This window comes from Hippocampus guttulatus, chromosome 7 (genome assembly GCF_054856545.1).
Source record: "Hippocampus guttulatus isolate MCC_2025c chromosome 7, RoL_Hgut_1.0, whole genome shotgun sequence".
Taxonomy (NCBI): domain Eukaryota; kingdom Metazoa; phylum Chordata; class Actinopteri; order Syngnathiformes; family Syngnathidae; genus Hippocampus; species Hippocampus guttulatus.
In genome coordinates, this window is record NC_141267.1 from 9,510,771 (window position 1) to 9,525,307 (window position 14,537).

Sequence of the window (14,537 nt, forward strand, 5' to 3'; positions counted from 1 at the left end):
TGAAACCACATTTAAAGTGTAGCATGTGGTCTAAGTTATTAAGTCTACTTGGTATGCAATCGGTTTCAAAATTCAGATCAAATTTCTGCGTCGAATATTTTGCCAGCTGTTTATTCCCAAATGTTATCGCAAGTTTGTATTTCGGCCCTTTGTCGCACGTGATTTCAAACATTACATCTGCCGGCGAGGTAGCGCCAAGAAGGAAACATCCAAATGATGAATGCTCCGTGAATGACGTCATCGAGCAAACCTCAAACCGCTCCGTGTCGAAGAGACGCTCGAGGACCTCAGAGGCTCGATGAACCCAACTTTGGGGCGCTGTCCTCTGCTTGTTACACCCACCGCTTTCTCATTCAACTAAAAAAGCTTCTTTCGGTTTACTTCAATGCTGCAGTGTTTGAGAAAAAGAAGTACTTTATTGTCTTCTATCGGGTAAACCTGACGCTAAAGTGGAGAGTTAAGATGAGACGTGCTAAAAGTTTCCAGGACAATCACTGAGGTAAGACGCTACGTTTATTTTATTTATAAAGACATTGGCGTTATAATTCTAAAAAAACGCCGATTTTTGATTTTCAGAATGCACTGGTTAATGTCTCCTAATATAAGACTGATTGTAAGTATTTTTTTCTGAATATTTTGACAATTATAGTATGCAATGCTTATATTGGATAAATGTTTACTCTAAAGATACTGTCTCACTGGTTGCAGCTTGAAAAAAATAATACCATATTGGTTCCGTACTTATCAATGCAAATCATCAGTCAATTTGAAGTATAAAACTAGATATATGCAAGCACCTATTTGTTTATTTATTTGATGAATGTAAGTTAACTGAACAAACTGCCATTTTCCTCAGGTGTGTTCTCATATCTTTATATCAGGTGAGTGTTTTTTTTAAAATTCCTATTTAATTTTAGTATTAATTTTGATGCTATAGTTCCGTTAGTCATTATGCGCATCGCTTATAATCCATATTGAAAATGTGTTCCTATGTTCATGATCACAGTGTTTTTGTTTTGTTTTTTTCTGTGCGTGTGTTTCACCTGCTTTTGGTTAAAATGTCACTCTGTTTGTTTTGTCTTGCAATGCAAGGAATATGTCAAATATCAATTTCTCTTCCTAACATTCTAAGATCTCAGTTCAATTTAAAATTTCGATTCAAGTTTATTCATATAGCGCCAAAACACAGAGTTTGTCTCACAGGGCACACTACACAGCTCAATTTCATCAGTTGCAAAAAAAAATGTGAAAAAAATATTTTGTGAAATACAGTGTTTAGTCTTATCTGGGATATTACTATCAATCATGAGCAATTATTAGTGTTTTTTCATCCCCACTAATGGCAGTTTTCTATTTTAACAGCTCTTATATTGGAAACCAGAGGACTTACATATGAGGAGACCTCCTATGAATACATCCCTGATGAGTTGCAATGGGACAGTGCAGACGAACTGTGTTACCAGCGCTCTGGGGCCTTAGTGAGCATTTCCAGTCCAGTTGAGAAGCAACAGATAAAGACCTATTTAAATTCCGTGAACATCTCCAAAGCTGTGTGGATTGCCAAGAAATTCACAACTCATCTAAAAAGTAGGTTCATTATTCATTCCTGAGCTGTCTTTATGTGTTACATCACAACACAAAACACCTTACTGTGCAGTACATCACACTTTTTTATTTTTCTTTGACATTTTGAAACACTTAATCCTAAAGGGCGCATTTGCAGATAGATATTGTATGAAAGTAGAATTACACGTGTGAAAAAGAAGAATGTTAGAAAATGGTGTGTAAAGTGCATTTCCCATGCAAGCCACCTTCTTTTTTTACCTTCATCAGTCAAGACTGAGTGCCAGTAATATTGTCTCAACAGTTTTTTTATGATGGTAGCAGTAGGATACTGGAATTGATTATCTCTGTTTTTCTGATTTGTTACGCGGAAGGGTTTTGAAATCGTGCTGTAATATATTGTGTTCGACTCGAAGGGTTCCACTGTATTCTAGTTACACTTAAGTTTGTGCTAGCTTTTAAAATATTTGTTTTTAACGTGGTAGAGGGTTATGCAGGGCTGTTTTGTGTCTCGGTGGGATGGAGAAAAAAAGTGAGTTTGAAACATTGACTCTGGAGTTCAGCCGGCGCTCAGACCGGAAGAAAAGTCCGTCCTCTTCGCAAGTTTTCTTCCATGGGTGCATTGTTTCTGTGTGCCAATTTAAGTTTTGACTAACTGCTTTATAATTTCCACCATTGTTTCTTATTCCACCCAGTAATATATTAATGAGTTCCAGCTCTGTGTAAATCTGATCCAAGGAAAGCCTGTGCAGCTGGCTCTGCTAGTTCATGGTATTCATGGTGCTTACCAAGAAAATTTTCAACCCTGACGGCTCCTGGCACTGGATTCGCGTTTCTTGGAATCAAAATGGTGGACGCTGGACACTATTAGCTGATGGTCATATTATCTACAGTGGGGATGGCTTGAACATTTGTGACAGTATTAGGCCAGATGGACTTTTTATTATCGGTCAGGAGCAGGACACCTTTGGGGGCTCATTTGAAGGATGACTCATTCTCAGGAAGCATCGCTGAGATTCACATATGGAATCGGGTACTGAAAAGAAGTGAAACTTTTTATGGAAAAGTCGTGTCCACCAAATACATCTGGGCTGATTTTCAAGTGGGGATGGGCATCTACGGAAATAGAGTCCTCCCTTACAAAGCTGTGGAGCAACAGTCCATGTAAAGGTAAATTGGGCGGCTTTCATCATCATCAGAATAGAAAAAAAAATATGAAGGGCTACCACATTCAATTAAAGAAGAGCTCATCAAGAACAGACACGAATCAACCGCATGCACATGGTTTGGCACTGCATCTTAGCAGTATTGGTATTAGGGTTGGGTATGGTTGCTGTGCAGGAAAAAAAAATCACATAGAGAGACTTTGTTGGCCTGCACACGTCCTGAATTTCACATGGGCCAAAAATCTGAGATGCATTTCTGAGGAAAAGCCACCCATTTGGCAATGCAAGCAAGATGAGATAAATGTGTGTGTGTGTGTGTGGGGGGGGGGGGGGGTGGCACACATACAACAATCTCAATCTAAAAATTGAAAAACAAAATGCAATCCCCACATCCCCCCATACACACCTCCCCCTTCACACAGAGAGCAAATACAGTCATAGCAGTAGACAGAGCTCAAGCACAATAGCTAATGGACCTCAAACGAACAAAAGCGCTGAAAAAAAAATACAAACGCATAAAAGAACGTGGAAAATGACATGTAGACATAAGGAAGAGAAGCATATGTTTAAACTTTCAAAACTTAATTAGCGTTAATGCAATGTCTAATAAGCAGTTTGACTGCTTAGTGTGTAAATTTCGTAATCTAAGGAAATCAGATCAAAATAGTTTTGTACACAGTTGCTCCAAAGTGCTGCCAAAACATGTTTCGTTGCCAGTTGTGAAGTAATGAAAAAAAGCGATTGAATTGTAATGCAGTCATAGTATTTAGTGCTGCAGATTGTACACGTCTTATACTGTAAGAGAATGCAACTGAATAAAGCAAGTTTTCTTAAACTACTTGCAGTATTAACAAAGCAAAACATTTGAAAGGAGAGTTTTTCCTCGCTTTTGGCAACTTCAATATGTTCGTAAAAGCACACATGCTCATTGTTACTGTTTAATGGGTTTGTGGTCTGACGGAATCTCTCATTCGCCTGTTTCCGCTGCTCTCCCCAAATGAAGCTCCTTACAGTTCTTGTAAATGTTTTCTGACTCACGTCACATGTAATCCACCCATAGAAACAAACTCTGTCCCATTCTGACTTCATAGTCCCATAAGAGTATTGAGAGTCCAAAATTCTCCTCCTACTAGGATGAATGTGCAGCAAAAACAACACATTTATAATCATTGAACAACTAGCTGCTCAGAAACAAACTGTTTCGGGAATGTTTGCAATCTCATTGTTACTCTCCTCCCCCCTCCCCCCACAGTTACGAGAGCGCAGGTATAACTAAAACCGCGTGTTTCCTTTAACTTGAAACTATAAGGAAGTATGCGCACCCTCGTCTTTACAAAACAAATAGATGAATACTCCTCAAAATCTATTGATGAATAAGTCAGGGGTTGCATGTGTCCAAGGCAAAATTCCATACAATTATGAATTCCACGAATTTGATTTGGAAGAAACTGTGGGCCCTGAGCTCCACCCTATTGAAAAGCTTTTGGAGGAGCGAGAACCGGGAGGCCCTCTTGTAGGTTCATAGATGCAACGAATGTTTTCTTCTGGATGAATGGACGTGTATTTTCCCAGTCACATTCCAAACCCTTGTAAAATCTCTACCAAGATGACACGAAGCTTGTTAGAAGAGACCAACATTTTCTCTTTCATCTGAAATTTCCTATGCAACACCGATTAGCACAGTCACTGTCAACGCATGCCTGCTTTATTCAGCAATGCTTATTTGCAATTTCTGAATTAAATGTGGCGGCCCGGGAGTCCAGTGGTTAGCACGTCGACTTCACTTCAATATTAATGGAGGGCGGCCCGGTAGTCCAGTGGTTAGCACGTCGGCTTCACAGTGCAGAGGTACCGGGTTCAATTCCAGCTCTGGCCTCCCTGTTTTGAGTTTGCATGTTCTCCCCAGGCATGTGTGGGTTTTCTCCGGGTACTCCGGTTTCCTCCGACATTCCAAAAACATGCATGGCAGGCTGATTGAACACACTAAATTGTCCCCAGGTGTGAGTGTGAGCGCGCATGGTTGTTCGTCTCTGTGTGCCCTGCGATTGGCTGGCAACTGGTTCAGGGTGTCCCCCGCCTACTGCCCGAAGACGGGATAGGCTCCAGCACCCCCCGCAACCCTAGTGAGGATTAAGCGGTTCGGAAAATGAATGAAAAAAAATGAATGAATTAAATGTAAATGTCCAAAATAGTTGCAACTCACAGCAACTGGCTTTGACTCATGAAATAAGTTATTATTGTTTCACTTCTTAGGTTTCATTCCCGTATGTCTTTTGGAATTTGAAATAGTATTTATCTTGTGAAATTTTGATAATTTAACTTGCAAATGACATGTCATCCTGTCAACCTGATCCCTTACTGACATAATTGTAGCAAAATAAAAATGTGTCTATCTGCTAAGAAGTCAGACATGCTGAACAGAAATAATTTTGCTGTTGTTGCAGCTGTAGGACACGGGTAGAAGATAGTATAACGTAGGCTACCTCGTAATTTGGAAATGTTTCAGAACACGTGCTGGCCAAAGTTGAACGATGGATCATACTGCATGTGGTCCTACTTCAGTTTCTTTCCGAGATCATTATTAACAACTCCTCTTTTCTTCATCTAGGTAACATATCTTTCATTTTCGGCTCTATATTGGATGGAGATTCCTTGGAGAATCAGACATTTTCCCTCAAGTTTGTCCACAGCCCTCAGCCGTATGAAGAGTGTGACATTCTTGACCCTGCCACAGGGAGGTTGAGCCACGACAATTGTGACTCTTTCAGAGGAGCTGTCTGTCAGTATAAGAAAGGTGCGTTTGACAGTGTGGATTGTGATGATACTCTGTCATTTTCATGCGAGATACACAGTTTTAGATAATCTTTTTTTTTTTGTATGTATGTCAATAGTTTAGGATCAGCGTGTGTTAAAAATAGATTTTCTGTTTCCGCTTGCCAGAGACTCTGTCTTTCCTTCCTCTCTCACCAAAAGGAGTAAAAAAAAATCACTTGTTTTAACATACAGGGCCCTATTTTCATAGACAGGCGCATGAGAGCTCGACATAAACACCAGCACATCTTCATTTTTGTGCCGGGGCAAGTCTAAGTGGACGGTGTTTGAGAATTTGGCAGACCGCGGTGCGCCTCACTGGCCGTTCTGGCAGAGCAAGGGCGTTTTTCATTATACGCCGCCGGCACACATGACAATTTAATGACAGAAAATGGACTAGAGCTTAGACCACAAAAAAAAAAACGTGTAAATTGTGGCGCTGGTAACGTGCGATTTCGGTGGATTTGATCGAGGCGCAGGCAGACAGATCTTGAGCTCTGCAGACGAGTCTTTCTACCTGCGTCCGTCTACCAAAATAACAAAAAAAAAAGACAATAAAGAAACCTTTTTTTGCACGACACTTGTACTTGGCACAAAAATAAGGCCCACGGCAATTTAAATTTAAGTGAGCATACCAAGAGTCTTTTTTTTTTTCTTGACTCCCTGGGAGACGTGCATTACACTTTGAAAACCAATGTATTTTTATTCTTATCTTTTCAGTATAATCATTGTCTTTTTTCAAGCATGGTTATATTAATTCAATTCCCATTTGTTAGTTGTAGAAGTTCAAGATGTTTCCCATTCCCCAAAGACACCATTCTTCAGCATATTGAGCCAGTATCCTTTAACCACACCCGTGAGTTGAACTTTCTGAATGTCTTTTATTCTTATTGTAAATCTTAAGTTTTAATACAAAAATGTTGTAGTGCAAAACTATTGTAAGAATATGACACTGGATAATATCTCAAATAAATGGATTCATATGTATTTAACATATTTGTCATTGTCTCTTTGCCACGATAAAGGAGCAGAATGCCATTGCCGCCTGGGACAGAGAGAGAAATTCCCTACATCAGCTGGCCCGGGCTGTCCTGGACACTCTGAAGGCTGATGGTCCAAATGTCCTCACACCCAATGATATCCACTTTCTGTCTCTAAGAATGGAGATGGGCTGGTCTGTACTGGCGAGTAGCCGTGCAGCCAGTGCTCATGCCGCAGAGGCCATGGCGTCCATTGCTACAGATTATGTAAAAATGTCGAGTGAGATGTTGGAGCCTCATGTGGCTCAACAGTGGATTGGTTTAACGGATGACGGGGTGAGGATTGATCAAAGCATCCTTTTGATAACGATGAAAAACTGAACAGTTGTACAGTTTTGATAAACCTGCAATTAGCTACCATCAAATATGTTAGTTGAGACATTCCTTGTTGTACCAGTCTATAGCTTGGCAACATTGATTTTGATTGATTACTAAGCTCTATTGTCAAGTCCATTGAATTTTGTTTAACTGGCCATAATTCCTGACAAGATTTATAATTTAAATGTTTTTTTTTAAACATCTGATTTTCTTCAACAGATCAACATGGGGCCATTTACTATCATCAGTACCATTGACAATCTTACCGAAACTCTGGCAGATGTGCTCTCTGCTGAGGGGAAGAGCTTCTTTCTTTCGACCAAGAACATAGGTACTTAATCATTTTAACACACGGAATAAAATACTGTGATATATTTGATACTCTTACTTTAACTAGCACATACTTTATTAATTTTTTTATTTTCTCTGGAGGATCATTTTTCCTGGTCTACTGATATAATGACATGCATCATTCAGATTTTTGTTTTATATTGAATGTGCTCATTTTAGTCTGTTTTTCTTTGCTGTGTTGCTCCTGCTGTCTTTGCGAATAGATGTATTCATCAGGAGCCACAAGCTAACTGAAACAAGCTGCTGTCAATCATTTAAACCATCTGACATCAGCTCCAGCACAGTGAGTGGAAACGATAAGGATGAGCTGCTCATCCCAGACTCTGAGTTACAGAGAATTCAGAAACTTGGTAACAAAAATACAAAATCACACTGCTTTTAGATTTGTTACACATTATTTTGACTTGCACTTCTTTTCTGTTTTTAGGTCACACGGATGTGATGTTTATTCACACTCATTACAGCCATTTGAACAAGATTGTATCTGGTGCAGCACAGCCTTTTCTGAGTCAGCATGAGAACACGAAAAGGTTAGATATTTCATGATTCTGTACTCTAAAATGCTCTTGATGATCGTGTTGGAGAAATTTTACAGCTTAACAATTGACTCAACTTACTCCTGAACCCCTGCCAAAAGAATGCCCTGATCCTGTATAGAATACGATAGTACCCAATAACTTCATAAGCTTTATGTGATTAAAAGTGAAACATTTACAACCATTTAAAAACACACACAAAAAAAATGAAGACATTAAAAAATAGAATACAGAAATAAAAGTAACTTTACTAAATTACTGTACAGTAAAAGAAAAAAAACAATTAAAAAATGCTGTAAGAGCTCAGTCAAAAGCATGAGGACATTTTAAAAAACGAAATAAATATATAAAAGAGTTTTTATCCCGGACTTAAAAATAGTCTCACTTGAGGGTGACTTCACTTCTGTTGGCAGCTAAACACTGCTTCACCATGTGTGCTTTGAACTTCATTATTTGACCTGAGTCTGCAGACATCTGAGCCCTATTGGGTTTATAATCCACGAGCATTTCTTTAATATATTCAGGATCACAACCATTCAGTGATTTATGGACTAGCAACAGACTTTAAAGTCTATTCTATAGATGATTCGGAACTAGTATAAACAATTTTAGAACTGGAAAAATACTGTATGCTGTGTTCCCTTCTTTTTATTTGTCTTCCTGTTGAAAAGAAGAGCTGTTTTCATATATTTTATGATTTAGTGGGAGTTCTGCTGTTAGCACATCTGCCTCACAGAGATCCAGGTGCAGGTTTGTGTGGACTTTCCAGGGTCTTCCCCAGAGATGGGCACTTTATCCTATTTTGCAAGTCCGTCCTCCGTTTGCGACCTGGTTACCCTTCCGTCATCGTCCGTCCGCCCTGATTAATGAAATAATTGTCCTCCGACCCCGTCCGTCCTCGTCCTTTTAAAGTGCTTCAGTCTCCAGCTTCCTCCCATCTTCCAAAATCTTCTCCACTACGTTAGGCTAACATACTGTAATACAGCAACGGTGCCCAACCTCCTTTGACCGAAGATCTACTTTTCAAGCAACAAACCTCCCGTGATCGACCCATTATCGCACATGCATGGATATACACACCCTCGTGTGCATACGCAAGTACACACGCATGTTATGATGATCAATAGCCATAACAGACCCTAACATGAACGGAACAGAAAAATAAATGAGATGCAAGTTAAGACTGAGTGTGTGACAGGGAAATCACTGGTTACCTTAGTGGGAGACCTGATGCAGGGGCACACTTTTGTTCAGTGTTAAGTGCAGAAACATGACAATTCTGCTCCTTGCACTTTTCGTGAACATGCAACTGATAGGATGCTTAGGTGCAGTGCACCGAAAAAATATCTCTACAGTATACAGAATATCTTTTTTTCATTTCCCCCTACACGCCTCGCGGTCGACATGGGACCAGTCCACGGACTACCGCTCGACTGTGATCGACTGGTAGGGTACTCCTGATTTAAATTATACATGCCCTTGGTTGACTGACCACAAGTCCAATCCTCATTCTTGAACGAGGTTTCACTTGTTTCTCTGGTTTCGTGTCATGTCCCCAAAAACAGTCAACTGGGAAAGGCGATTAGTGTAGACACTGTCTCTCTCTTGATATAAAACTGAAATTAATTCAGTGTACAGCAAAAGTAATGAATTCGCAACAGTGTTCCACTACTTTGAGAGGGCAATGTGAAATAATTTTTTTGTGAATGCTTAACGTGCCTCTGTTTTATTCGCTTGTCCAAACAAAACTAACATTAACTGAAGGTGTCTCCCTCTTCAGAATTCTCTCAGGTCACCTGGCTTCTGCTGTTATATCAGCCACGCTTCGTGATGCTTCAAAAGCCGAGACAATCCCAGTTGCTGTCAAGTACACTCTTTCCTCATCACATGTGGTAATGTTTGATAAACAATTCTTATGTTCGGTGTGGTTTTTTTCAATGCTTCAAATGCATTTTGCTGTGTGCACGTGTGTGTAGCTTCACTCCGAATTCTTGGTCAGTCAAACAGTATTGCTCAACATTATTTATGTGCATATAACATGCACAACTGAGAGGGCCAGGGCTCATACTCTGTAATCTTGTGATCTTGCAATTCAGGCAAAATGGAGTGCACTACTTGGCTGCAATTGGTTTATACAGTGATGTAATCTTGGCGATGGGAAGTTGAACTACACCCATGAAAACCTTGACCAGGCAGCATTGCTCTGCTTTCTACAACAGTGGTGTGGAAACAGGCGTTTGTAACATTCAGAGATGGAATGTCCCATCCTGGTATAAATAATAATAATATTAAAAACAATTGTTTGAGCGGGTGGCCTGGTGGTCCAGTGGTTAGCGCGTCAACCTCACAGTGCAGAGGTCTTGGGTTCAATCCTCACTCCGGCCTCCCTGTGTGGAGTTTGCACGTTCTCCCCGGGCCTCCGTGGGTTTTCTCCGGGTACTCCGGTTTCCTCCCACATTTCAAAAATGTGCATGGCAGGCTGATTGAACACTCAAAATTGTCCCTAGATGTGAGTGTGAGCGTGGATGGTTGTTCGTCTCTGTGTGCCCTGCGATTGGCTGGCAACCGGTTCAGGGTGTCCCCCGCCTACTGCCCGAAGATGGCTGGGATAGGCTCCAGCACCCCCCGCGGCCCTTGTGAAGATAAATCGGTTCGGAAAATGGATGGATGGATTATTTAAGTGATCTTCACCTTCCCCACAGTCGATCGATTAATTTTAGTCAAATGCTCATCCCTACTCACAACTGACTTGCATACTTGACCTTTTCAGATTTCTAAAGGAGTTATGATGTCACCTTGAGTCCACTTTAATGCTTCCAACGCTGCTAAATGAGCACAATAAAGCTGCCATAAAACTGCAATTACTCTGTAGCTTGTAGAGATTACATTGCAAGTAAATTAATTGTATTTCTATCAGCGATATAATATTCAAAATGTAATGGTGAATGTGTTTCTGCTTCTAGATGGAGTATGCCCAGAGATTTTCTCCCGTCTGTGCCTTTTGGAATTTCAGCTTAATGTAAGTTTCATCAGCCAAACGATGAACACGTCTGTGCTATGTAATCACTGAGTTTGTGATTATGTTCTTGGTATTTCTTTGCGTTGTTGTGTAGGAATAATCATACCAGTGGCTGGTCCAGTGATGGCTGTAGTGTGATCTTTGCTGGCTCTGGTGTTACTTCCTGTGTATGCAACCACACCACAAACTTTGCAGTATTGATGAATTACTTAAAACCAAAGGTGACTCCTTCAGCATGTACTGGACAGTGTTAAATATCTTCACGCAAAGTTAAAGTCTACTTTAAAGTCTACAGGGTTTTGTTATTCAGCATCTGTGAAGTGAAGCATGACTTTTACTAACAATATTCTCCTTTTTTCTCTTTTACACACCCATGTTTTACCCTTCATCCCAGTGGAGTCCTGAGGAAGAGCTTATTTTGACCAAGCTGACTTTCATCGGTTCGGGAGCATCTTTGTGTGCTCTGGTGGTGACGTTGATGCTATTCACCGTGTTGGAGTGAGTACCTGATCATACTGTCCTCCTCACCCACAAAATCATATGGCTTTGAGGTTAATGCTCAGCAAAGGTGCTGCAGTGGAACAGCATGTATGTAAAAGCGAAGATTTTTAAGTTTCTAATTTCAAGCACACCACTACTGTCTGCGAATACCGGTATATGTTCCAAAGTACAAATGGCTTTTACAGACCTATATTATGACCCACTTTATGATGACCCCTTCACTTGAAAATTTCAGGACTGAACTACTTCAGGGCCAAAATGTGGGAACACAGTGAAATGAAACAATGGAAAACATAACCGGTGTGGTTTTGAGCTGATCACCATTGGATTTCATACCCCACTGAAATTGTTTTATTTTAAGATTTTTTTCACAAGAACCCCTGCTTATATACTGACACGACCAGCGGAAAATATGGAGTCAGTGCCACTTTTCAGCAATAAATTTCACTGTTCTGGGAATACTGTCTACAAAATGTTGGCGTGCTTTGATGGGAATTTCATGAAGCACATTTGTGAAGTCAGAGATCAATGATGCTGAACCTAAGAGAGGGCCTGGCACACAATCTCTAGTTCAGTCTAGAGGTGTTTTTAATGTGGTTCTCTCCACACACTTTTTCCACACAAAACCCTTGTGGGTTTCAATACATTGTCCGTGTAGTCTGACTTGCCATATCATGTGGTCACAGTCACTTGTTGACGCAAAGGAGCAACAGCACCACTGAGCGGCATTTCCTTTTATTTATTTTCTTTTTAAGGAAAGGACAGATCATTTAATTTGTTTCCATGTACCATCTGAGTGAAAAATGGAGTGTCAAATAAATGGTTCCATAATTGTTTGAAAATAACAAAAAATTGTCCAAAATGAAGGGGAGGTATTATACGCTTTTATGGCTGTAGCTGAAGCTGGAACAAAGAGCACACACACTTTTCGTTTGCTTCCAAGTCCATTGTCTCTCTCCTGTTCCCAAATGCAAAAATAAGTGATGTGTTCAAGAGTTGAGAAGTAGCACATCACTCATGGGCGGCAAAGTACCATAAATGCTCATCACAGCCCGCGCCTACTCGCTTTTCGGCACCTGCAGATTTGCATATTCACCAAATTTTTCCATTTATAAATGTTTTTTTCCCCTCCCGTTTTTTTAGTGGCAAAAACAGAATACAGTATTCATCTTTTTTTTTTTAAGAATATTTTGGGTTTTTTTTTTCTTTCACCCCTCCATACATTTCCATATGCGTCGATTACATGCGGATTTTAGCTGTTTGCGGACTTAGCCTGTTCCCTTCTCCTCCTTGAATAATGGTCCGTTATGAGTTTAATATCAATACAAATAATCTTGAATATAACTGCAGGATGCCTGTTCATCTGATGAATGACGGGAAACTTAGAAAAAAAAATTACGGACGAAGCACTGACGGAATCCGCATTAACTGGGTCAGTACCGTCACTGACGGATTCCCGTTTTGCAGACGACTTATGGAAGCATGCACCGATTAATAAAGTGTAACCTTTAAAAGTTGTTATCACCTATCTTTGGAGGATGGAGTATGGCGGGTTACAGTTATGTTTTGTTGTGATGTATTTTTCTGCCGTCTTCCTTGCTAAAATGAACCGAAACAGCAGCACAGTGTTCAGCTGCATCTTTATTCAGCTTCTTTCAACGGCCTCGCTCAAATAGACCTCGCACACACTCTTTTTTTCCCTCAAGCGCTTATCAAATGCGGCGTAAGAAACCAATTCAAGTTGAAACAAATATTTAAATGGTGCCACTTGAATCCCCAGTAAATTAACTATATATACATTGATGTGTTTACATTTCTATATTAATTTGACACCATTTGTAGGTGTGCTTTATATTTATTTATTTTTTTGCACTCTCTCAAGTGCAACCAGATGATAATAGATATCAGCAAATCGGGGGACAGTATAAAACTTAATTGAAGAGAAGCAAATGCTTTTGAGGGTAATATGAGGGTGATGTATAATATTCGAGTGAGTGTTATTCTCAAATAATTATGTTCAGTGACAGGGATTTATTAAATTAGCAATACACAGTGCAAAAAATACTGTACATTTATCCTGTGTCAATTTTTATCTAGCTCACTCACATATGATCATTTCACTCACAAACGAGACCATGAATTAGGTGTACTACCTGCTATGGTGCAGCAGCTCCTCTCCCAACAAAAAATTCCAAAATGTTTTTTTTCATTCTTTGAGTATTTATTATTCAGATGATTCGTATTCTTAACAGTACAAGAAAGCAACATTCATCTGTTGTCTTAATGGCATTTGATGTCTCACCAATTCACTAAAGAAAAGAAAAAGGAGCAGTTTATCATCGGGATAGCTGGGATAGCTCTGAATATTGACTCGTGCTAATCTTCTCATTACAGTTGTCGACACATGAGCTCACTCCAAAGGTTTATGATAGCGTTTTGCAGCTGTTAATTAGCAGAAGGGCCACAGAGGGGATCCTATTAGGCCATGAAGGAGCTGCTCTCGCAATTTATTTACCGTGTACTGAGTGCAACCTTGCATTGTGCATAAAAGCATTCAACGGTATTGGAGTGTATTTTTTTTTAATCATCTATACCAGGGGTGCCCAAACTTTTTGGACCGAAGATCTACTTTTCGATCAACCCTTACCGGCACGCGCGCGCACACACACGCACAAACACACACACACACACACACACACACACACACTCCATGATGAGAAACAGCCTGAAACTGAGGCATGTGATGCACTTTTGTAGCCTATTAACTATCATGGCTCACACGTACCGTTTTAAAGTGCTTCCCTGGGCCCTCCTAGATTCCTATTCTTTGCCCGTGCCCTCGGTGAATTGTACACGAAGCAAACTCTGAATGAGAATAATGACGATAAAAGATAGAGCGCAACAGCTCTGATCACAAGCTGCAATTGCAGACTGCTGAGCGCTAACAACTTCCGGTGACGTAATCCCGCGCAACCGTAAATTCAAGATTTACCTGCTTTATTTGATTTTCTAAATATTTTTTGGTGAAAATGGGACTGATAGGATGATTAGGGTGCAGCGTACATTAACACAAAAAAAAAATATTACTAACATGTACAAAAACACACAAATGGTTGTTTGTTTTTTTTCTCCTCGACACTCCTCGGATCTACTTGGGACCTGTCTTAGATCTACCGGTAGATCAGGATCGACGTAATGGGCACCCCTGATCTATACTTTACTACAATGGTCA

General features: G+C 40.1%; 1 protein-coding gene across 1 annotated transcript in view; it reads left to right on the plus strand.

The window, feature by feature from the left end:
- Nucleotides 1–277: 277 nt before the first annotated feature.
- LOC147202192 (adhesion G protein-coupled receptor D2) overlaps nt 278–14,537 on the plus strand; it is a 73,763-nt gene continuing 59,503 nt past the window's right edge. Inside the window, exons 1-14 of the mRNA XM_086116670.1 lie at nt 278–499; nt 577–613; nt 857–881; nt 1,363–1,587; nt 5,338–5,523; nt 6,317–6,396; nt 6,566–6,856; nt 7,118–7,229; nt 7,453–7,599; nt 7,677–7,779; nt 9,566–9,677; nt 10,749–10,804; nt 10,899–11,025; nt 11,199–11,302. Coding sequence (XP_085972796.1) covers nt 578–613; nt 857–881; nt 1,363–1,587; nt 5,338–5,523; nt 6,317–6,396; nt 6,566–6,856; nt 7,118–7,229; nt 7,453–7,599; nt 7,677–7,779; nt 9,566–9,677; nt 10,749–10,804; nt 10,899–11,025; nt 11,199–11,302 — 1,604 coding nt within the window. The 5' untranslated portion in view covers nt 278–499; nt 577. The remainder of the gene's footprint in view (nt 500–576; nt 614–856; nt 882–1,362; nt 1,588–5,337; nt 5,524–6,316; nt 6,397–6,565; nt 6,857–7,117; nt 7,230–7,452; nt 7,600–7,676; nt 7,780–9,565; nt 9,678–10,748; nt 10,805–10,898; nt 11,026–11,198; nt 11,303–14,537) is intronic.